This window comes from Sardina pilchardus, chromosome 14 (genome assembly GCF_963854185.1).
Source record: "Sardina pilchardus chromosome 14, fSarPil1.1, whole genome shotgun sequence".
Classification (NCBI taxonomy): domain Eukaryota; kingdom Metazoa; phylum Chordata; class Actinopteri; order Clupeiformes; family Clupeidae; genus Sardina; species Sardina pilchardus.
Genome location: NC_085007.1, coordinates 33,857,642 through 33,881,178, shown reverse-complemented (window position 1 = coordinate 33,881,178; position 23,537 = coordinate 33,857,642). Strand labels below are relative to the sequence as shown.

The window sequence follows — 23,537 nt, the reverse complement described above, 5'->3', positions numbered from 1 at the left end:
ATATGTACGTATATATGTCTATGCATCAACACACAGGGCTACAACTTGAGTATCACAATGACCATGAAGGGGGGAAAAAAATGACCATGAAGGGGGGGGGAATCAACATGACTGAACCATAAGCAATTCAGATGCTAGGGGAAGGTTATAATACGCTTATCAAATCCTAAACCTGCAGACTTCTACAATTCTTGTTGCTCTAGGATTATGACAGAATTTAAGTTGATAAATGTAGGCCTACTGTTTACGCTCATTCTTAGAGGCAATAAATGAGGGATTGCTACCTGTAATTTATGAATGTGAAATTTAGCTAAGAGAATAAATAAATTGGGTCAGAGGCTGGTATCTACACCAGACCTACCTTTTCCAGAGACTTTATAATGAGACTCATCACTCGAAGAATCCTCCATAGAATGGATGGGGTTAGTTATACCAATATACCAATATGGTAGTAGTCTACAAATATCCCGCCCTTCCTGTATGCATCCCCATTCACCTCAATAGGAAAATAGCTGCCCGATAACTCCCCAAAGTGCATTACCAAGATGACCGCAAAGTCCGAGGACTTTCTGCAAATGTAAGATGGTTATGCTAAGCAGTGAAAGTGCAAAAAAAGCTGCCTTAAGACAGGCGCCCATCGAACACGACGTTCAGCGGTGTGGGCTTGACGCGCAGGAATTTAGAACAGTTTTCTATCCCTGTGCGGCTGCTGCGCGGCAGAGCTTTCTAGTGGGCTTCGCTCCGTTAAAAACAATGGAGTTCTATTTTTTTTTCTCTTGTCTTCCCATGATAGACCTTGTGTTTGTTCTGTGATTTGACACGAAGATCCATAGCATCAAATTAATCTATACAACATTGATGTAATTTTTGAATCATTACAAGAAGTAATTTCGTTCAAGTCATAAAATATTAAATCCACAACAATCTGGGTATAGAACTAACCCCAGCACTATCATATCTGCCTTAGACATTAAAAAGCACTGTGCTGTCCTTTTTGTTGATTTGTCAAAAGCATTTGATACAGTTGATCATCCCTTACTCTTAAAGATTTTTTTTTTAAAGCCGCCCACTAATACTTTTTTTTATATAACTGTTAATTTGAACTATTATATTGTTATGTAAGTTGTTTGGACAAAAATGTCTGCTAAATTACACAAACATAAATATCATTGACCTTTAGAGACTAGCATGAACTTGGAATAGGTAAAGCACAACAACAGCAAAAAGACAACCACAAGCACATTGTAGAAAGTGTAATTTTAATACGCAAGTGGAGAGGGACTAAACTAGGCAGAAGGTCAAGACACATCACCAAAATCAACAAGGATTAAAAAAATATATGAAAGAAAGTGGAGATACAGCTGAATATATTGTTCATTCACAACAAGCCATTACTATTTACTGGAATCAACATGAGCTTTTCAGGGGTAGATTATTATGGTGAAGTTGGCTGACAAATCATCCATCAAGCTTCACAGAATCCAGTATGGTCTGTGCTTCTTTGAATTCCTCTGTTTCTGCAAGATCCACTTCATTTTCCTATAGAAGACAGTAAATATGTTCAAACACTGAAGCCGTAACCAAAGATCCTTCATTACTGACAAGATAGAGCAACATAATGCATCTCTATGGAAGCAAAATTCGAACAGTTCCTGTCTGCTTAAAGAGGCGTGTCGTGGCCCCAGCCGTGGCGCAACTGGCTGGGGCACCTGCATCGCACGCCGGCGACCCGGGTTCGATTCCCGCCCCGTGGTCCTTTCCGGATCCCACCCCAGCTCTCTCTCCCACCCGCTTCCTGTCATTCTCTCTACTGTCCTGTCCAATTAAAGGCATAAAAAGCCCAAAAAATAACCTTTAAAAAAAAAAGAGGCGTGTCGCAAAGTCGTCATAGTGGGATATCGATCTGTCAGATTGGCAAGCAGTTAAGTTCGAATGTAACGTCACTTTCTAGGTCTGCTTAAAGGGGGATTTCGCCCCCTCCCCTTTGCGAAAACAGAACGTGGAAATGTTCGAACGTTTGTGCCTCTCGCTCCGCTTTAACCCTCTCTGCCGTAACCCTAAGATAATCTTAGAATACTGTTGGGTTGTCGAAATTAGCACGCTGTTACAGCTGCTTGTTCATATTGACTATTCATGCAGGGTAAGTACAACTATAGGCTACTATTTACCTCCGCCAAGGAGGTTATGTTTTCATCAGGGTCTGTCTGTCTGTCTGTCTCAAAAAGTTATGGATGGATTTCGACAAAAAATTCAGGGAAGGTCTGAAATGACCCAAGGAAGAAACGATTACATTTTGGGAGTGATCCGAATTACCATCTGGATCCAGGAAGCGGTTTTCGCTTGGCGTTTTCGCTTCCGTTTTTTATGTTTTTGCTTGGCGGAGGTCTGGGGCCTGTACTACAAAGGGAGTTCAACCTACCCAGATGTAACCCAGAGTTACTTTTCTAAACCGGGGTTGACGAAACCTGGTTATCTTCATTGGTGTTAATCGGTACTACGACGCTGAGTAAGAAGTTGATTTGTTGAGCTGGGGTTAACCTCATCAGAGTTGGTGCGCGTTCACATAAAATGGGCGGGTTGCAGCGCAAATCACCACTTTTAATGATGACGCGATCACGTTATTTTATGGATAAGGAATGCGCAATGATTATAAAAAGTTGCGAGGAATTAAAACCCACTCTACGACACAAATCAAATACGTCGGCAGCAAACAAAGCAAGACAAGGCTGTTGGCAACGTATTGCAGATCGTATATGAAAGTAAAGTTTTATTTGTGTTACGGAGGATTAATAGCTTGCGGAATGTCTGAAATGTGTTGAAATAAATACATTTTGAGTTCATAAGAGTCCTACAGATGCAACACAATTCATGCCATGTATATTAATAAGGATAATTGAATGTTTAGCCCCATTGACTGATTTAGTGTATGCCTATCCTGTGAACATTTTAGATGCAACGGCAGTGCCGCTGGCAGCAGGTGAAAATGAAACTCAAAAACATTCAGAAGGTTTATATAGGCCTTTTTATAGCTTGCATTATTATTTCTTAATTATGAAAATATGTTATATTGCCTATGCTTAGCCTCCACTTTGCCGCGATCAGCTGACAAATGCAACGAATTCCCTCAGCTGAGAATGTACAGTACCCTCCAGAATTATTGGCACCCTTGGTAAAAGTTGACCAAAAATAGGTCTAAAAAATAATCTTTAGGTGATTTATTGTACTCCCACAATGAAAACAATGAGGAAAAATACACCCTGCAAGGGAAGCAAATTTATTCTGAGAAAAAGGAAAATCTCATAAAGAAATAAATGTTTTTAATAAAAACACGTCACTCACAATTATTGGCACCCCTACTTGTAATACCTTCTTAAACCTCCCTTTGTCAATAAAACAGCATGTAATATTCTTCTCTGACACCCCATAAAGATTGAGAATACAAAGTAAGGGATTTAAGACCATTCATCTTTACAAAACCTCCCCAGATCGTCCAGATTGCTAGGTCCACACTTGTGCATTCTTCTCGTTGACTCATCCCACTGTTTTTCTATGGAGTTTAGATCAGGGGACTGCTATGGCAATGTCTGAAGCTTGATTTTGTGTTCAGTAAACCATATTTGTTTTGATCTGTGCATTTGTTTTGGTTCATTGACCTGATGAATGATCCAATCATGACCAACTTTTAGGGCCTTGGCAGAGATTGTTTGATTTCCTTGGAAAATGTTCAGGTTTTTCGCGGTGTTCATGATGCCATGCACCTTAATTAGGTTCCCAAGGCCTTTGGGAATTAAAACAGCCCCACAATAGCACAGCCCCTCCACCATAATTCTGATTAGGCATGGGGTTCTTTTTAGTATAGTCATTCTTCTATGTATGCCAAAGACACCTTAAGTGTTTTTAGCAAAAGAGCATAATTTTATTTTCATCTGACAATAGACCACACTCCCAGACATGTCATGGTACCATTCAGTAATTCCTGCCATTTACATTGTTCATTAAATGACTCTACTGGCTTTAACCTGACATGCTGTATAAATAATCTATTAGCAGTGAGGTCACTTTTGAAGATTTTTGGGGGGGACTTGGTGACCCCAAGATGATAGCTGTGTCTGTAACTCTCAACAGTGGTTCTTATGGATTTTTTTGCCTATCATACCATCCTCCATACTGTGCGTGGGAGCAAAATAGCCATGGGTCTTTGTCCAAGCATGTTTGCCACATTTCCAGATGATTAGAACCTTTTATTCATCATTTTAACTGGAAATATAGGCATTTTCAACAAAATACCTAGTTTCCATAGACATTCTCTTGCTTACAAATGTCAACACAATTTCTTTTTATTTCAATTTAGTGTATTCTCTTGTCTCTCCAATGTTGAAAAATGACTAGAGGATTTAGCCTCTGAGTGACTTCATTTTCATACCATAGTGAAAAAGAACGTCAAGAACTACTTCTGAAAGTTCACAGACACTCTGATTTACTTTAAAACGTTGCATTTACATAGGAAAATGCTCCTGTTAAATGTTGTACGTAATATGTTTCAGGGGTGCCAATAATTGTGAGCAAGCTGTTTTTGTTAAAAATATTTATTTCTTTATGAGATTTTCCTTTTTCTCAGAATAAATTTGCTTGCCTTGCAGGGTATATTTTTCCACATTGTTTTCATTGTGGGAGTACAATAAATCACCTAAAGATTATTTTTATACCTATTTTTAGTCAACTTTTACCAAGGGTGCCAATAATTCTGGAGGGTACTGTATATGCCTATCTTTCATAGAGAATATTCTATATGGAGAAAGATTCTGGCGGTCTTTAAAAACCCTCGCCTTGCGAAGAGAGCCGCTTACAATTTGCGCTCCAATAATGGATATGGATCTTCCAGGAAACCTACGTTGACATTGTGGGGTGGTACTTTGCCTATAAAGGGTGTGGTTAACCACAAACCTCCGGCTAACCAAGAACATCACCTGCTTGGAGCAGGTTTGAGATGCAGCGTAAATTGCCATGGCAGCATACCTCGGTTAAAACCTATCCACCTTTCGTAGTACGGGTTAACCGGGAAGTTACGCCACATGTGATAAACTTACTCTCGAAGTTACCCAGCTAAGCCAGTAACCCCGCTTTGTAGTACGGGCCCCTGAGCTCTCGAAGTGCTTTTCTAGTTATTTTATTGATTCTGACGCAGAATGTTTGATCAATCCCAATGGAAAAGTTCAAAAGTAGGTTCAAAAGGGCTTGTTCCAAGGAAAAAAATTAGGGCTGCCAAAATTAGCGCAATAACCGCCATTCATTTTTCAATACATAACTCATTAAAAAATATTAAATCAATTAATGCATCCCTGAGCTGGGGGTCAAGGGTCATATGTGAGTCAAGGCAAGTTACTATATGACTATGAAAATTGTAGATTCATACCGAAGGCATTAGAATTATTAATTAACACATGTGGAATTATATACTTAACAAAAAAGTGTGAAACAACTGAAAATATGTCTTATATTTCAGGTTCTTCAAAGTAGCCACCTTTTGCTTTTAATACTGCTTTGCACACTCTTGGTATTCTCTTGATGAGCTTCAAGAGTCACCTGAAATGGTCTACCAACAGTCTTGAAGGAGTTCCAGAGATGCTAAGCACTTGTTGGCCCTTTTGCCTTCACTCTGCAGTCCACACGGTGGTTGGAACCAAAGATCTCAGATTTGGACTCATCAGACCAAAGCACAGATTTTCACTGGTCTAATGTCCATTCCTTGCGTTCTTTAGCCCAAACAAGTCTCTTCTGCTTGTTGCCTGTCCTTAGCAGTGGTTTCCTAGCAGCTATTCAACCATTAAGGCCTGATTCAGGCAGTCTCGTCTTAACAGTTGTTCTAGAGATGTGTCTGCTGCTAGAACTGTGTGGCATTGGCCTAGTCTCTAATCTGAGCTGCTGTTAACATGCGATTTCTGAGGCTGGTGACTCAGATGAACTTATCCTCCGCAGCAGAGGTGACTCTTGGTCTTCCTTTCCTGGGACGGCCAGTTTCACTGTAGCGCTTGATGGTTTTTGCGACTGCACTTGGGGACACTTTCAAAGTTTTCCCAATTTTTCGGACTGACTGACCTTCATTTCTTAAAGTAATGATGGCTACTCGTTTTTCTTTACTTAGCTGCTTTTTTCTTGCCATAATACAAATTCTAACAGTTTATTCTGTAGGACCCCATGTGTATCACCCCTGACTTCTGCACAACACAACTGATTCCCAACCCCATTTATAAGGCAAGAAATCCCACTTATTAAACCTGACAGGGCACACATGTGAAGTGAAAACCATTTCAGGTGACTACCTCTTGAAGCTCATCAAGAGAATGCAGTGTGTGTGCAAAGCAGTAATCAGAGCAAAAGTGGCTACTTTAAAGGGATATTCCGCCATTTTTGGAAATACGCTCATTTTCCACCTCCCCTCGAGCAAAACGATCGATATTTACCTTGTTCCCGTTCATCCAGCCATTCTGTGAGTCTGGCGATACAACTTTTAGCTTCAGCCTAGCATAGATCACTGAATCGGATTAGACCATTAGCTTCTCGCCTGCTAGCTTCATGTTGAAAAGTGACTAAGATTTCTGATAATTTTCCCATTTAAAACGTGTCTCCTCTCAAGTTAGAAAGTGCAATAAGACCAACTGAAATGCAGTGATATCGTACGCAGCATCTGAAAATAGTCCCCATAGACATCGAGCAGTAGTAGTGCCAGTAGCTGCAAGTTGCCTTGATTATTACGCCAGATGAGAATGTAGTTCCATGTCAAAACAGCCTAGAAAAACGGCAGGGTTCATTTTCAGTTGGTCTTATGGCACTTTCTAACTTGAGAGGACACACGTTTTAAATGGGAAAATTACCAGAAATATTAGTCACTTTTAAACATGAAGCTAGCAGGCGAGAAGCTAATGGTCTAATCCGATTCAATGATCTATGCTAGGCTGAAGCTAAAAGTTGTATCGCCAGACTCACAGAATTGCTGGATGAACGGGAACAACGTAAATATCGATTGTTTTGCTCGAGGGAAGGTGGAAAATGAGCGTATTTCCACAAATGGCGGAATATCCCTTTAAAGAAACTAGAATATTTTACACTTTTTTGTTAAGTACATATTTCCACATGTGTTAATTCATAGTTTTGATGCCTTCATTGTAGGTCTACAATGTCAATAGTCGTGTAAAGAGTGAGAATGAGAAGGTGTGTCCAAACTTTTGGTCTGTACTACAACCCCTGGCAAAAAATATGGAATCACCAGTCTTGGAGGATGTTAATCCAGTTGTTTAATTTTTTAGAAAAAAGCCAGATCACAGACATGACACAAAACTAAGTTCATTTGAAATGGCAACTTTCTGGCTTTAGGAAACATAAAAGGAAATCAAGAAAAAAAATAGTTAATCAGTAACAGTTGCTTGTTTTAGACCAGCCAGAGGGGAAAAAAATATGGAATCACTCAATTCCAAGGAAAAAAATATGGAATCATGAAAAACAAATTGACAAAAGAACACTTCAACGCACCACTAGTACTTTGTTGCACCACCTCTGGCTTTTATAACAGCTTACAGTCTCTGAGGCATGGACTTAATGAGTGACAATCAGTACTCTTCATCAATCTGGCTCCAACTTTCTCTGATACCAGTTGCCAGATCAGTTTTGCAGGTTGGAGCCTTGGGATGCACCATTTTCTTCAAATTCTCCTACAGATTTTCAATTGGATTGAGCATTATCGAAGATGTAACGATCGCCGTCTCCCCAATGCCTTTACCTGACATGCAGCCCCATATCATCAACGACTGAGGAAATGTGCATGTTTTCTTCAGGCAGTTGTCTTCATAAATCTCATTGGAATGTGGATATAACTAGATGAAAGTCATATTCAGTGATGAATCGCGTTTCTGCAATGGGCAATGCTGCAATGCTGGAACTTTTGTTTGGTGCCATTTCAATGAGATTAATGAAGACAACTGCCTGAAAAAAACAAGGTCATTGATGATATGGGGCTGCATGTCAGGTAAAGGCATTGGGGAGATGGCGATCGTTACATCTTCAATAATGCTTATATTATTATTTATTATATAAAGTTTATATTGACATTTTGGACACTTTTCTTATCCAATCAATTGAAAGGATGTTTGGGGATGATTACATCATTTTTCAAGATGATAATGCATCTTGTCATAGAGCAAAAACTGTTGAATTCCTTGAAGAAAGACACATAAGGTCAATGTCATGGCCTGCAAATAGTCTGGATCTCAATCCAATTGAAAATCTGTAGTAGAATTAAAGAAAATGGTGCATCCCAAGGCTTCAACCTGCAAAACTGATCTGGCAACTGGTATCAGAGAAAGTTGGAGCCAGATTGATGAAGAGTACTGATTGTCACTCATTAAGTCCATGCCTCAGAGACTGTAAGCTGTTATAAAAGCCAGAGGTGGTGCAACAAAGTACTAGTGGTGCGTTGAAGTGTTCTTTTGTCAATTTGTTTTTCATGATTCCATATTTTTTTCCTTGGAATTGAGTGATTCCATATTTTTTTCCCCTCTGGCTGGTCTAAAACAAGCAACTGTTACTGATTAACTAATTTTTTTCTTGATTTCCTTTAATGTTTCCTAAAGCCAGAAAGTTGCCATTTCAAATGAACTTAGCTTTGTGTCATGTCTGTGATCTGGCTTTTTTCTAAAAAAAATTAAACAACTGGATTAACATCCTCCAAGACTGGTGATTCCATATTTTTTGCCAGGGGTTGTATATTCAAACATATTGGTGGGGTGAGAGCATGAACTTTTAAAAGTTGAAAAATAAGGACCACCCTAATGTATAAAGAACTTTGTAAAGCAATGCTAAAGACAAAGTCTCAAAGTACGACGCAATGTAAGAAATATTTTGTTTTTAAAAACTATGAGGGTGGGTGTTTGTGTGTGTCCAAACCTTTCACTATATCAGTACTATGAAACAGCCTATATCAGTACTATGAAACTGTGTGTCTGGACTCACAAGCAACTGAAGAAGATCAGCATGTGCGGTCACAAGTCGTCGGTGGCAGTCTGGAATCATCATACGAGACTCCTGCAGCACTTCAATCTTACAAATTGTTAGAGCAGAAGACAAGCACACATGAAACTATTATCACAGTCAAAAAAACACATTCCATGGACATAATTATGGTAGCATATATAAAACTCAGGACAATTATTATGTCTGAGGAAAATTAAGGTCAGAAAATGCAACAGTATTAATGCAGCCCTACGAATATAACAAAAAAAACACTGTGTTTCAAAGTATTATGCAAATCATATTTTCCTCAAATGTTCCTAATTTTTCCTAAAACAAACCTCCCAATGATAACAGTATTTTTTTCAAACATGAAAAACAAAAATGCACTGTTCCAAAATTATTATGCACAACAGAGTTTCAAGACATTTGATAGGCTGTAAAGAACTAAAAATAGTAATTTGTTGAATTTGCCGTATTAGGAGGTGATATAAATTAAATCAAAAGTTATTTCAATCAAAAATATCTTAACAGGACAAGTTCCATGTTATCATAGGACCCCTTCATTGATATCACCTTCACAATTCACACAGGATTAGAAATTGAGGGTGAGATGTGAGACTTTAGGTTGTCAATTTTATCAATAAAGAAATTAAGAAACATCTCAAAGGCTTTATTTCTGTTGTAGAAGGCAGAGAGGATATAGTGGAAGGAGGATTAATGACAGAATTGTGTTAAGCTCTGCTTTCCTGCAAGCCTTTCACATGCCCACCAAATTTGATCAGTCGTGAATGTATGTGTCAACCATAACAGACAATGTGCTAGTTGGCGCTATAGTGTCCCTAAGCCACAACCTAGGCCAGAGCTTTGTCCCTGACTAGTGGTAGGAATAACACACATGGCCACCAAATGTGGTTAATTTTTGTCAATGTATCCCTGCGATCCATTAGTGTAGTAAGTCCCCCCGCCCGAGTTGGAAAATGTAAATTACCCAGCTTTCTTGCAGCATTTTACAGAAGAACGCCCCCTTTACCTCGGAGTACTTGCGAGTACCCCGAGCTGGGCTTACGACCTTACTCTAGCGCTGATGAAATGCTGTGAATTTTTAACACGTCCTGTTCCGCTGTTCTGGACTCTATTGCTCCCTTCAAGCATAGACTTCCGAAACAGAAATCTCAACCCTGGTTAGACGACACGACCCGCTCTCTAAGGCGGGCCTGTCGTAGAGCTGAGCGGAGGTGGAAAAAAGACCGCCTCACTGTCTCCTACGACATATGTTAAGGAACTCATTATCAGCCTTCCAGGCAGCTGCAAAAGTAGCTAGAGCTGCGCACTTCTCCAGCATCATCAGCACACATTCCCACCAACCCAGAATCCTTTTCAGCACTTTAAATTCCATTATTAACCCCCCAAGTCCCCTCTCAGGTTGAAGCATCAACTGACCTCTGTGAGACATTTTCCATGTTTTTTATTGATAAAATACAACATATCAGAATGACCTTCACCCCCCTCCTGCCAACCTCTCCACTGCAGGATATAGGAGTTACATAACTTTTTGAGTCTTTTTCACCTGTGTCTTTTGAGGAGCTAAGGGACATTGTGAAGCATATGAAGCCCTCAACCTCACCTAATGATGCTGTCTCTTCCAACATCATAAAAGATGCCTTTGATACCATCGGCCCTAGTATCCAGGTCATTCTTAACTCCTGTCTCTCTGCTGGTTGCGTTCCAGTGTGTTTTAACCCTATGAGCCCTAAGCTGTTTTAAGGGCATTTTCACTACCTCTAGTTAGAAGCATTTATCCTGGTCATTGCAAGTGCCACACATGCTACATATTGTTTTTTTCAGCACAGTCTAGGCTATCCAGATCTGCCACAATATCATGTATAAATACTTGCATTGATTTGATTTAGATTTTTAAATAATAAAAATTTGAAAAGCGTACTATACAAATTCTTACATTTTGACGTGTATCTCACCACAGCAAGCTGACAGCTCGACATGACTTGCATGGTTGTGTAGGCCTGAATGTCCTGAAAATGGCAATATAAGAACCATGGTGGAGGTATACTTTGGGGCTGAGCAATTTACAGAAATATGTGGTGTGTGCCTTCCAGAAATAAATGGCAATTTTTATTTAGTGATGAAAAAATGACTTTTTGGCACTTTTTGCGCTCCATATTTGTGACACTAGCTGATCTGACATGACTTGTTTGCGGTAGCACACATGACGTGCACAGATGATGATTCTCTATAAAATTTGTTTTACTGCATTGCAATGAACAAAGTAAAGGCAAAAAGTGTTTATTTGTCAAACAAATTTGGATGCAATATGAGTCTTGAATTCGATACCATACAGGAGTTTGTTAGGATCTCAAAACCGTGTTATGAACGTGACTTGCCATAGAGAAACACATGATAACATTGGATTATGAACATAGGCTATTATGCCACACAAAAACACGAGGTAAGTGGAGCTAAATTAAGTTATTATTTTGCTGTCACTTCGTCTGTTTTATGGCCTAGAAGGTTGTATTTGGTATCTGTGGATAGCTCTAGCTCTCCTCTTTCATCTGACATGCGTGCCATATCTTTTTGATTGCGGTTTCACAAGGAAATCAAACGAGAGTAAAAGGTAGCCAAAGCTATATGCCATTATTATTTGTTTGTAACTTCGTCTAATTTTATCATACGAAATGATCGATGTATTTGGTATCAATGCAAAGATCTGCTTCTCCTCTTTCATTTTATGTGTGGCCCAATTAGATGACAATTGTTTTTGAATCAGAAGATGTTCCTCTGTCCAGCAACAGTAAAACCATCCATCAAAGCCACTGCGAATGTGAGATAATGCCTCCTAAAAATGACCAATTTCAGAGGGATGAAAATTCTGCTTTCAGTGGTGCAGATAACCCCCTAGTGCACCTTTTGGTCTTTAAAACTATTCTACCTAAGCTCTATGGAAACATAAAGCTCATGTTCATATCTTTATCAGGATAATCAGGGTAGAAATGGCAATTTCAGTCATTTTCAGCCATGAATTGTTGGATTTTTGAGGTTCTCTGAGAGGGGCCCCAGAACTCCACAACAAAAAGAGTTCGAGGGTTTTAAGTATATGGCTGTTCATAGTTCCACATACTTATCACATATACAAAGTATGAGCCGATTTGGCCGACCCCCATCTTCCTACCTCCTGCTGGTTTTGCCTGGTTCTCGTGCAATGACTCTTAAAGCTCTTCATGGCCTTTCCCCTGGTTACATTTCCGATATGCTAGTGCCCTATAGCCCTACACGCGCATTAAGGTCTGCAGGCAAAGGTTTATTGACCATTCCTGAGTCACAGCTTGCAACTAAAGGGGACAGATCTTTTTCAGTGTTAGCCCCAAAGCTTTGGAATGCACTGCCTGAGCAAATAAGGTTAGCTGATACTGTTCCATCTTTTAACTCATTCACTGCCATTGACGTCTTTAAACGTCAATTTAGACACATACGTTCACTGCCATTGACGTCTATAGACGTCAATTGCTTTTTTCAATGGGGAGGGCTCCTGGGTGGGCTTGGGAACGATCTGGCAGAGTTTCAGGCTTGTAAACAGACTGTACTAGCGATCCGAACCGCTAGATGGCAGCAGTGCCATTTGGATGATTAGTATCTGCCTAGAATGCATGTGCAGAGACAGCATGCAGCATGCAGCAAGTAAACACACTGAAGATCGACCACAGTGGATCTAGTTTGCACGCGATGCAGGGAATAAATTTGCTTACTTCTTACATCAAGGATGGAAAACACGTGAACGGTATGATCCATTTACATTGGATATTGCTATATAGACTAACAACAACTTTGCTAGTGCTAGCTTGCTAAGTCTACCGTCCTGTTCAGAGTCTATAGCGACCATCAGAGTCCCTAGCAACCTTGACGAGACTGACGAGATAACAGTGCAATCGTGGTTGACATACTACTGAAACGCTAACGTTAAAAAGTTGATTTTCACAAAAAGATCGTTTTCTCCATGTTTTGGTGAAAAACAGGTGTTTTAGCAAAACTAACCCATGTTCTACTGACGATTACTAAAGAACGGAAAACGATAGAAACAAACCGTTTTTTCCTGGTGAAAGAAGAGAGTCTACCCTTTCATTTGGTACCTTCGATGTGTACATAGTCATAAAACTCACCGTTCGGTGGATCTTGGAAAAACAGTCAAAATGCTGTAAAACGTCTGGCAGTATGGAGCGCTCTGCACTGAAAATCGCTGGCAGCCAATGAGTTAAATCCCTCCTTGAAACTCATCTGTACCGTAAAGCTTTTAAGGAGTTTATTTAAGTTTTTGTCTTTTTGTTTTTGTCTTGGTTTGGTTTTGTTTTGCCTTGTGTAGTGTTTTGATTATTGCAGTTTTTCTATTGTTGGAAAAAAAACAAAAACATTTTCTTTATTCTTGCCAATGTTGATATGTATTATTTGTATTGTTTTTAGTCACTTCATTGTTGTGTTATTTTTGTTCTGTTTATTATTTTATATGTAAAGCACTTTGAAACTATGTTTAGAAAAGCGCTCTATAAATAAAGATTATTATTATTATATTATTAGTTCTAATAAATGAAGTGTTATATAGTCCACAATTTTAATGCATTTTCATAAATCACTTCATAGTAATTTCAGTGGAACTGTTGGGTTATTAGGCCTATCTATTATTTACGGCGTCAAATTGTCTTTTTAACTAATACAATGTTTTACACAGCAACCTCTTTGCATTTACATGCAATGGTAATTCCTTCCATGGAATTAAATGTTCTAGTTGCAATTATTGCCTTTTTTAAACTCTGCTGGTATTTTAGAGCCCTTTCAATCTGGTTTTAGAGCACTACACAGCACCGAGACAGCACTGCTAAAGGTTACTAATGACCTGCTCCTCACCCTAGCGATTTTGGTCCTACTAGACATTAGTGCTGCATTCGACACTGTTGACCACTCCACTCTCTTGCTGCGTCTGGAACAATGTGTTGGTCTAAGAGGTACAGCTCTTCAATGGTTCTCCTCATATCTCAGCAATAGATCCTTCTCAGTGTCCATTGGTCAATTCTCCTCAACTTCTATCTCTCTGTCATGTGGGGTCCCCCAGGGGTTTATTTTAGGTCCAGTCCTCTTCTCCCTGTACATGCTCCCTCTAGGCAACATGTTCAACAAATATAACATTTCCTTTCATCTCTATGCAGACGACTCACAGCTGTATCTACACCTCTCAGGTCTGGAGATTCCCTTCAGACCCTGTTAGATTGCCTTGAGGAGGTCAAAGCATGGATGGGAAATAACTTCCTCCAACTTAACAAGGATAAAACGGAGGTTTTTGTCTTCGACCCTTCTAAATCCAGAGTCTCCCCCATGTCAGACCTGGGTGCTCTCTCCCCCCATGTCACATCTTGTGCAAAAAACCTGGGTGTCATCTTCGATTCTGACCTTTGCTTTAATAAGCAAATTGCTACTGTGGTAAAGAACAGCTCCTACCAGCTCAGAGTAATCAGCAACTTAAACCCTCTCTATCATTTAAAGACCTGGAGAAAGTAATTCATGCCTTTATTACATCACGGCTGGACTACTGTAATTCATTATACCTGGAACTTCCTCAGACACTCATCCCACGCCTACAGCTGGTTCAGAACGCAGCAGCAAGACTGCTGACTGGGTCTAAGAAGAGGGAGCACATTACCCCCATCCTTGCCTCTCTCCACTGGTTGCCAATCCAGTATAGGATAGGCCTGTCACGATAACAAATTTTGCTGGACGATAAATTGTCCCAGAAATTATTGCGATAAACGATAATATTGCCGTTCTGAGACCATTTTTATCTAATATAATGATAATGGCATAATAATGCAGGTACACCTTTTCAAAGATCAATAACTTGTATTTCTAAAGAATAAGGAACTGGAACGGGAAGACATTTTTAAATATCCACAATAAATGAACAAAACAACCAAAAACAATAAATACAATGGACTCTCAGTTTCTACTAAGACTCTGTTTAAGGGCCAGCAAATTAAAACGTGACATGCAACAGGGGGCGTGTAGAGTGACAGTTGCTAAGCCTTATGCACGGAACTAAATGTCATCATAGCTGATCAATTAGGCCTACGCAGTCAGCTAAACATTTGAAACTTGCGCAAAACGGCATGAACCCAGCATCTGCACGTCACATAAAACACAAATTGAAGCAATAAGTTGGTCATCGGATAATCCTACTGCAAAGCCTTTTCATAGGTATGCTACGTTTATGACATATAACGTTGATTACGAACACATTTCACCACAGCTGACAATTAGCTTACGACATTTTAACCGGAGCTGCCGGCTGTTTTGGCTGATTCTTGAGCTCTCAGCGGAGTGCAGACTTTGCGGAGTGTGTCTTTATCAGATGATGAAAAAACGTAGCTCATAAGCATGATTTTCTGAACTCTATTATCACTATTTTTACCCCCATACCTGTCAAGCTACAACAGAAAGCCTCTTCAGTGTGCTTAGGCCAATCGCCAAAGCCTCGTCTAGCCTGTTCATCAAATGAATGTAAGAAAGTAAAGTTGTCCGTCATGTTATTGAAAGATACATGTCTGACAACTGACTGACATGAGGGTTCACTCCTCGTTAGGCTGCGCTAAAGGAAGCACCGTGGTTATCCTCTCTTTCGTAGAGAGAGAGAGAGAGAGAGAGAGAGAGAGAGAGAGAGAAGAAAAACAATCAAGCATGAAAATGGAAATTATCGCGGCCGGAAAAGTTATCGAGCTCATTTTTTTTATCGTGCGATTTATTGATTTATTGAATATCGCGACAGGCCTAGTATAGGATTCATTTTAAGATTTTATTGATGTTTTTTAAAGCTCTTAATGGTCTGGCCCCACCCTATATATCAGACCTCATCCATCTCCGCCCAGCCCCCAGGGCCCTCAGATCCTGCAGCATGGGTCTTTTGCATGTCCCACGCTCCAGACTTAAGCAAAGAGGCGATAGAGCTTTTGCAGTAGCTGCACCTCACCTGTGGAATCAGCTGCCACCCCCTGTCAGAGATGCTCCCTCTGTTACCAGTTTTAAATCTAGGCTAAAAACACACCTCTTCTCCCTGGCGTTCCCTGTCAGTGTATGATTGCTTTCTCTTTGTTTTTATTATTTTCATTTTATTCTATTTTATTTATACCTATATTTTTAATGTTTCTTTTAATTTTGTATCTACTTTTCTGCTTGTTAAACTTGCACCTGTACTGCACTGTGGTCAGTGTAAACTGTATTTTATATGTGCCTTATAAATAAATGTTACTTACTTACTTACGACAGACATGGCTGTGCCCATAGTCAAGATGAGATGATATATATGTTGTTTGTATTTGCACCGTGTTGGTCGTTTTAATGACGATGTAATGCTTTAACACACTAGATTACATTGCTGCTTCAATCCGGTCACCAATTCATACATTTAACGGTCTTGCTGTGTGTGCGATACAATGTAACGATTTGTTTTCCAGACGGTTTGCTAAAGAGGCTAGCACAAAACAATAACAATGACTAGCAATGACTTGGGGTCTAAGCAAAATCGCAAGAAGTGCCCTTCAGCAGAATGAAGGTGAAGTTTGAATAGGATCGGACCTTTACAAGATACAATAGGTAATAGAATCATTATAGGTCACAACCCAAAAGTGGATTGATGCGCAACTTTCACCCTATGGTCAGATATGGGTCATTTTTTTTTTTTTACCAATTATGACTTATTTGTTGAGTGCAATACAAAATATAACATAGAGTTTTTCCCTATGTGGTAATTTGATAGATTATCCATCATATTAACAGAAATTATAAAACAATATAGGGTCATTCCACGCCAAATCAACCAGAGCCCACGCACTTGCGTCTCAAAAAAATCTGAAAAAAATACCATGTGTGCCTATGTTACCCAGGAGACACTCTGTAAAATGTTTTTGTGCTAAGATCAATACTTTTCAAGTAACAGCCAGATTTACAGGGGGAGGGGGGTGTCAAATTTGTTCTGCCTCTTTTTTTTGTCAAAGTTCACAAGCTCATTGCTCAAGAACTAGAATCTGTAGGAGGCTCAAATTTTGCAGGCTGGTGCATAAATAGGAATAGTATGCAGTAAAATCACCACGAGTAGTCTGGATGATCCTGCATGGTCATAGCAGTCCCTCAAAGTTGATCAAAATTTTATTGGAGTTTTTGGCTGGGTTCTGTTTAGGCCTTCAGAAGACACATTTTTACTCAACATAGACTCTTGGGTTTTTTTTCTTATTGAGATAAGTAGAAACACTCTCCGAAAAAGCAATGAAGAGAAAAGGAAATCCATCAGGGACTGAACTGCAGACCTCACAAGTTTGAAAAATAAATTTGGATCTCATATTCAGAGCACCCTAACACCTTGTGGGAATATACAAAGATTTTTTAAATATTTTTTTCTATAATCTGCATTACCTCTTCTTTTTTAAAACACCAATTTGAATTTCTTTTTCATTTCCCACCCTGAACAAGGGCAAAATGCTCCATAGAGATCTATTGAGAGATTTGTTTTGTATAGAGTAACCACTAGGTGCCACTAAAATCACTGAATCACTGAAATTGCCGGGTGGGGACAAAACATATTGATCTCAATGGTGCATTTTGTCCATGTTTAGGGTGGAAAATGAAAAAGAAAGATTCGCATAAGACAGTTGGTTGGTGTTTTTAAAAAGAAGAGGTAATGCAGATTAACGAAAAAAATATTAAAAAAATCTTTGTATATTCCCACAAGGTGTTAAGGTGCTCTGAATATGAGATCCAAAATTATTTTTCAAACTTGTGAGGTCTGCTGTTCAGTCCCTGATGGATTTTCTTTTCTCTTCATTGCTTTTTCGGAAAGTGTTTCTACTGATCTCAATAAGAGAAAAAAAATCAAGAGCCTATGTTGAGTAAAAATATGTCTTCTGTAAGCCTAAACAGAGCCCAGCCAAGAACTCCAATATACCCTATATAGTCATCAGGATATGAAATGACCTTAATCAAGACATGTCATTTTGGTCATATCATACAGCCCTAATCCAGTCAAACATGGCATGTAAGACGACTAACGTAAAGTAAGAAAACCACTGATTGAACACGAGATTTAAACAGATAACTAAAAGTAGTGAAAACATTAACATCCTATTTTTAAATTGTTATTGCATTTGTTATATATATGAATGTGTAATATAAAGAGGTTGCTGTAGATTATGAACGTTATATTTAGCAGAAAATGTCTAACCTGTTTCTTGATCAAATATTCATCGCTGGCTTCTGCTTTCAAACGCTCAATCTTTTCCTCCTGTTGTTTGGCTTCCTTTATATACAGGACTTCTTCTTTGGCAAGTCTATAAAAAAAGAAGTAATCCATTAATTAATTGGCATACATTTGCAATGACATTAAAGGAAAAATGTTGAGTTTTGAACACAAAGCTTTATTTGATTATTTTCACAGAATACTGTACTTCGGTTGCCCATCCAACCTGATACTTGGAGGTGGTGCTGCTGAAAATGCAGAGGGAGTCTCAGGAGAGGGAGGCCAGAGCCAGAGAGGCCAGGGAGTAGGGCTTAGGGCTGTCAAAATTGCTCAAAAATGACGTTCGAATATTCGCCCTAAAAAAACAGATAGATTCGACTATATTCGAATATCTGGTTGCGTATTTTGTCAATGACACGCATTACGTCAATAACCGGACAAATTAATACAAAGAGACGTAACTACTTGTAAAAGGTAGTTCATTTAAGTATAAACATATTTGACAACGTATTGCCTACTCAAAAACAAGTAAATCAAAGGTCAAGACCGCAGACCTCACTCTCGCTTGCTCTCTCGCACTCACACACACACTTTCTCTCTCTCACCCGCACCCTCGTTTTCTGCGCACAACGGAAAATAAACAACAACAACAAACAAATGTTGAGTGCTGATAAAGATTTTAGTACAACCAATTTAAGATTGTGACTCTTGTATGTTCTATAGCAGGCTTCATTCAATGATTGAAACAATGGGCTAGCCTATATAAAACCCCACTTTAGTTGCATGTGCTGTTACATCGCGTCGTTAATCAGCTTCTCAGCTTTCAATCCCAAAAGGATACGGTACCTCATTGCTTGCACTCCCTGAAGCCTGCCCCATCCACGACACTGATCGGTCTTCTTACAAATGAACGAAATTGACGCGTGATGGCCTGCTGAAATGGACACTTAAGAGCGTGGCATTGTACGCCAAAAGCATGAAATGCGTCAAATAACACGGCAAATGACTTAAGAAACCGGCGTGTCATTCTACGCCTTTTGGTGAGATCAGGCTGCCCCCTTCTCTTGTTGCAGACATGTGCTTGTGGCAGCGGGCGTGCAAAATAAGTGTCAATACGTGGCTGTTTAGCTGTAGTTCCACACAATATGCTATGATCATTTGGGTGTACATTTTCGAGATGTGACCTCATTACTAGTGGTCGAATGGTATGCTAACTGTATCTTACATGCTAGGCCTACTTGATTTCGCGGCTCCAAAAATACAAAGTAGGCTAATTACGGTATACAAAAAAGTAGCCTACTGTACTTCCAGGCGTGGCGTTTAAGATTTTAGGGGGTTAAAATCACGTTCTCTGCTGCGGTAGAGTTGGGCTCTGCACCTTCTGCCGTCTTCCAATGAAGTCAACTTTCAATAATGACTGTGTTTATGCGACTCCTGTCACCTGTCCCTGACCCTTCACACAGCACATCCACTCACAAAGCAGACAGCGGCACCTCTGCTACTGCCGGTGTGTTTTTAAACATTCGAATATAAATTTTCATAATCGAATGTCTGATTTTTAAAACTATTCGAATATAAATTTGAATATAGAATATTTGTTGACAGCCCTAGTAGGGCTGCAGAATTAATCGAATTTTAATCACCATCACGATATTATTGGCTTCCCACAATCAAGTCTGTGTGATCGAGCGATATTTAAAATTAGTCATTTCGTTCATAGAACGATCCTCATTAAACTTTTTTAAAGCCGCTCCGTAAACCACTGTCTGATCACGTGTCTCCATGAGCACATCACCATACCCATCCTCCTCCCAAAGACACAGTGAAATAACAAATGCAGTCGCATTTCATGTGCCCAATAAACACGGTGACAAACAAAGGATTCAAATTCTTGGTCAACACTCTGCATTGCAAAATCCTCATCGATGTAATGTAGAGTCGATGCTTGCAAACGTCTTTTTTTCCCACAAGAACACACGGGAGAGTCAATTGCCCAGGGTCTGAGGGAAGCGATGGTACTTGATGGAGCTTGCAAGAGGAGAGGCTTGTCTGCATTACAACAGACAACGGAGTGCACGTGGTGAAGGCAGCTTCCCTAAATAATTGGACTAGGCTCCAAAGCTTTGGCCACAGACTCTACCTAGTAATAGGTGAGTAAATATTATTTTTATTCTTTTAAACTGATTAAAATAATTGCATAAACATTTTAAGGAATTGTGAAGGTGCCTTTTCCTTATGCAATTTTGTAGCACATATTTGGGGTTTCGTGAATACAATTGTTTGAATGTTTTAAAGCAACACCATGGAAGTTTTGCTCTCAGGGTCCCCCTACTGCTGGAAACCAGTCGTGTTTTCTACTACCGTCACAGCTACACAGTGGGGTATCTAAGAAGCAAAACATAATAGGCTATCTAAACGTATCGAGGCTGCATAAAGCCTTAACTCAGGGTATTAAAAGCTCTGTAAGATATGACAGAATCTTACACATGAGAAGAACGTTGTTTTTCAAGATAATTGTTTGGTATGAGGTAGATTTATATGGTTTGAGCTATAACTTAGCACATAACCAGCTCGCGAGCAGTTTGGTTGGCAGCATAAGACACCGAGGTGATAGAGCTACTTTCGTATGACAGCATATGGCTGAGCAAGCTAACCCACTAATGGAGCTACAGGGGATACACGTGCATTTGTTGACAAGCCAAACTCTGCAGAATGAGTTCTCACGTCTTGGGCAGACTCAAGACTGCCTGCGCTGCATGTGAAATGTCTTCATCCCAGGTACAGTGGCATACATTTCAGCATATGAATATAATTCCATGGGTTTTTTTCAAGCGCCAAAAGATTGCGTAGCTCACGTTTACAAGCCAGTGTCATTACACTGTTTACAGAATGGATATGCTAATTCAGTTGTTTGTATTGAATTATAGCCTGAGGCAAGACACTTTCACCAAAAAAGTAAATAAACTAGGGCTGCACAATATATCGAATTTTAATCACGATACCGATATTGGCTTCCCCCGATCAAATTCGCGTTATGGAGCGATATTTTAAATGCATCATTCCGTCCATAGAACGCTGCATACTAAAGATCCTCTGCTTTAACCATAGACAGTAAAACCCTCTCTGCTGTTTATTTTAAAGCCACTCTAGCGCTCCTTAAACCACTGTCTGATCACGTGCCTCCATGAGCCAATTAGAGTTGCTCAACGCCGGCCGCCACATATTGCGTTTCGTTATGAATTTATTTTTTAAAGCTATTAAAAACACGCATCGTATTCGCTGCATATTTCGCATGTGCGGAGTGAGTGCGTGGTGAGTGTGAGCGTGACTGGTTGCCGTCTGTGGCTTTCTACAATTTGTCTTTTTGTCCGTGTTTATGCATGTTTGGTAGTGGGTATCTCATTTAATAGCTGTTTCTAACGCCACTGATCAATTTGGTTAGTCTAGCACATACGTCAGGGCTATAAAAGCCAATTAGGGCAAAGTCCTGACGTCATGAAGGCAGGGTCTAGGTTCCGCAGTACATAGAGTGCCTCTCATGCAGCGTTTATACGTCCTCCCTCGCTCCTCGATCCTCACGGTGTGGACAGACTTGTACTACATATGTGTCGGAAGGTGTCGCACGTCTCCCCCTCGTTTGTCGTGAGTGGGCGTTTCGTTTGAATTGTCAGTTAGCAGTTCATAAGCAGTTCGTTTTAACTTGTCTCAAGTGTTTCTCACAAATGAACCACCATTTTAGGCATGTATTTAACAGCATACGAAAATATTAATAGCCTTCACAAACTATGCAAGCCATTTTGAAATCTTGTTTTATTTAAACTACTCAATGCATTCTCAAATCCTCACCAGAAACACCAACAGTCAATGTATTTCTCCAAATCCAAGTTTCGTTTATTTTATGGACAACTAGCTGGTCGTGGAAGAGTTCGTTTAAACATGAATTTGACTTGTATACGGAACCAAGTTTCACGGGCACTGTTGTACTACAACGACGAACCTACTACCTCGTGCTTTCATTGGACAGACGGCTCGCGTTCAACGGACTCATTTGCATAGAGCTGGGGATCGGCCAGCTTTTCTGTCGCGCGACAGGTTTTCAAATGCAGCGCTGCCTTCCCGGAATGCTTTGCGGGTCCGTTAAAGTCGCTTGACGTCACCCATAGGGAAATAGCGGGTTGCGACACGACAAAGTGAAGTGTCGGAAAGATCTGGCCGTACCGTCACTGATCAACATATAGAAAGATAGAGGAAGGGATAGACTATCCCATTGTTGCCGCCCCATCATTCTTTATGTAGATCAGTGAGGATCGAGGCCCGAGGAGCGAGGGAGGACGTAAACGCTGCATGAGAGGCACCTCTAGAGAGGTGCTGCGCTGCTGCTCAGCAGCCGCCTTGCCTCGCCTTGCTCCTGCAATAAGTTAAGGCCATGTGATATCAACTGCCGAGTCGTAAACACGCCCGGCCATCTAGACCATCGTGGACAGATTTTTAACCACGTGCATCTTGTGCTGGGCAGTTCTGCGCCATCACGAACTCGCCTATTGATTCAGACACAGCTATATGTGACGTCATATGGTCTCCCATATATTTTCCGAAAATTATGGACTTCATCAAGACTGCTACCGGCTATAATAAACTTCGTGGAGGCTAGGCGAAACAGATGCAGACGGTTTTAGGTTTTGTTTGGGGCTGAAAACAATGTTTGGTAACGTTAAATATCAAATTAGCCTACTCTTCTCATTCATAGAATCCACATAGCAAAACTGCAACACTTATGTTGACAGCATGCGTCCAGTTGGCCACTGACAACCCTAAACTCGATGGCCAGTCTAAATCATACATTTATGTAACATTTACATTTAAGATTAATGCTACGGAGACAAAGACGTTAACGGTGTGATAAGGTTAGCCTACCCTGGCCTTATCGTAGCCATAGACAGATAGCTTCACAGGACGAAAATCGTTATCGTAGCTGAACAGCTAGCAAATATCAAAACAGGTCCTTACCGCTTAACGACTCCTGTCTTTATTTTCATTTGTCGTATTCTTGGATCTGCCATAATGACTATTTTCAGTTAATGCTCTTTAAAATGTAAATGGTAGACACCAACGCTTGCATACACCACGGTTGTCACGCTCAACTATGTATTAATGAAAACTATGTGAAGCCAGCGACAATATATGGCGTCGATTCGTAAATCCTTCAAAATAAAAGTCGGAATCTGATGGCCAAATTCTGTGTTTGTGAAAACAT

At 40.0% G+C, this 23,537-nt stretch overlaps 1 protein-coding gene across 1 annotated transcript; it reads right to left on the bottom strand.

The window, feature by feature from the left end:
• Nucleotides 1–1,238: 1,238 nt before the first annotated feature.
• Nucleotides 1,239–23,450, bottom strand: tbca (tubulin cofactor a). The gene is made up of 4 exons (XM_062555045.1): nucleotides 23,291–23,450; nucleotides 18,269–18,374; nucleotides 9,004–9,090; nucleotides 1,239–1,539 (listed from the first exon to the last, which is right to left on the bottom strand). Exons 1-4 carry the CDS (start codon nucleotides 23,341–23,343, stop codon nucleotides 1,459–1,461), a joined length of 327 nt encoding a protein of 108 aa, XP_062411029.1. The 5' UTR covers nucleotides 23,344–23,450; the 3' UTR covers nucleotides 1,239–1,458.
• Nucleotides 23,451–23,537: the final 87 nt, after the last annotated feature.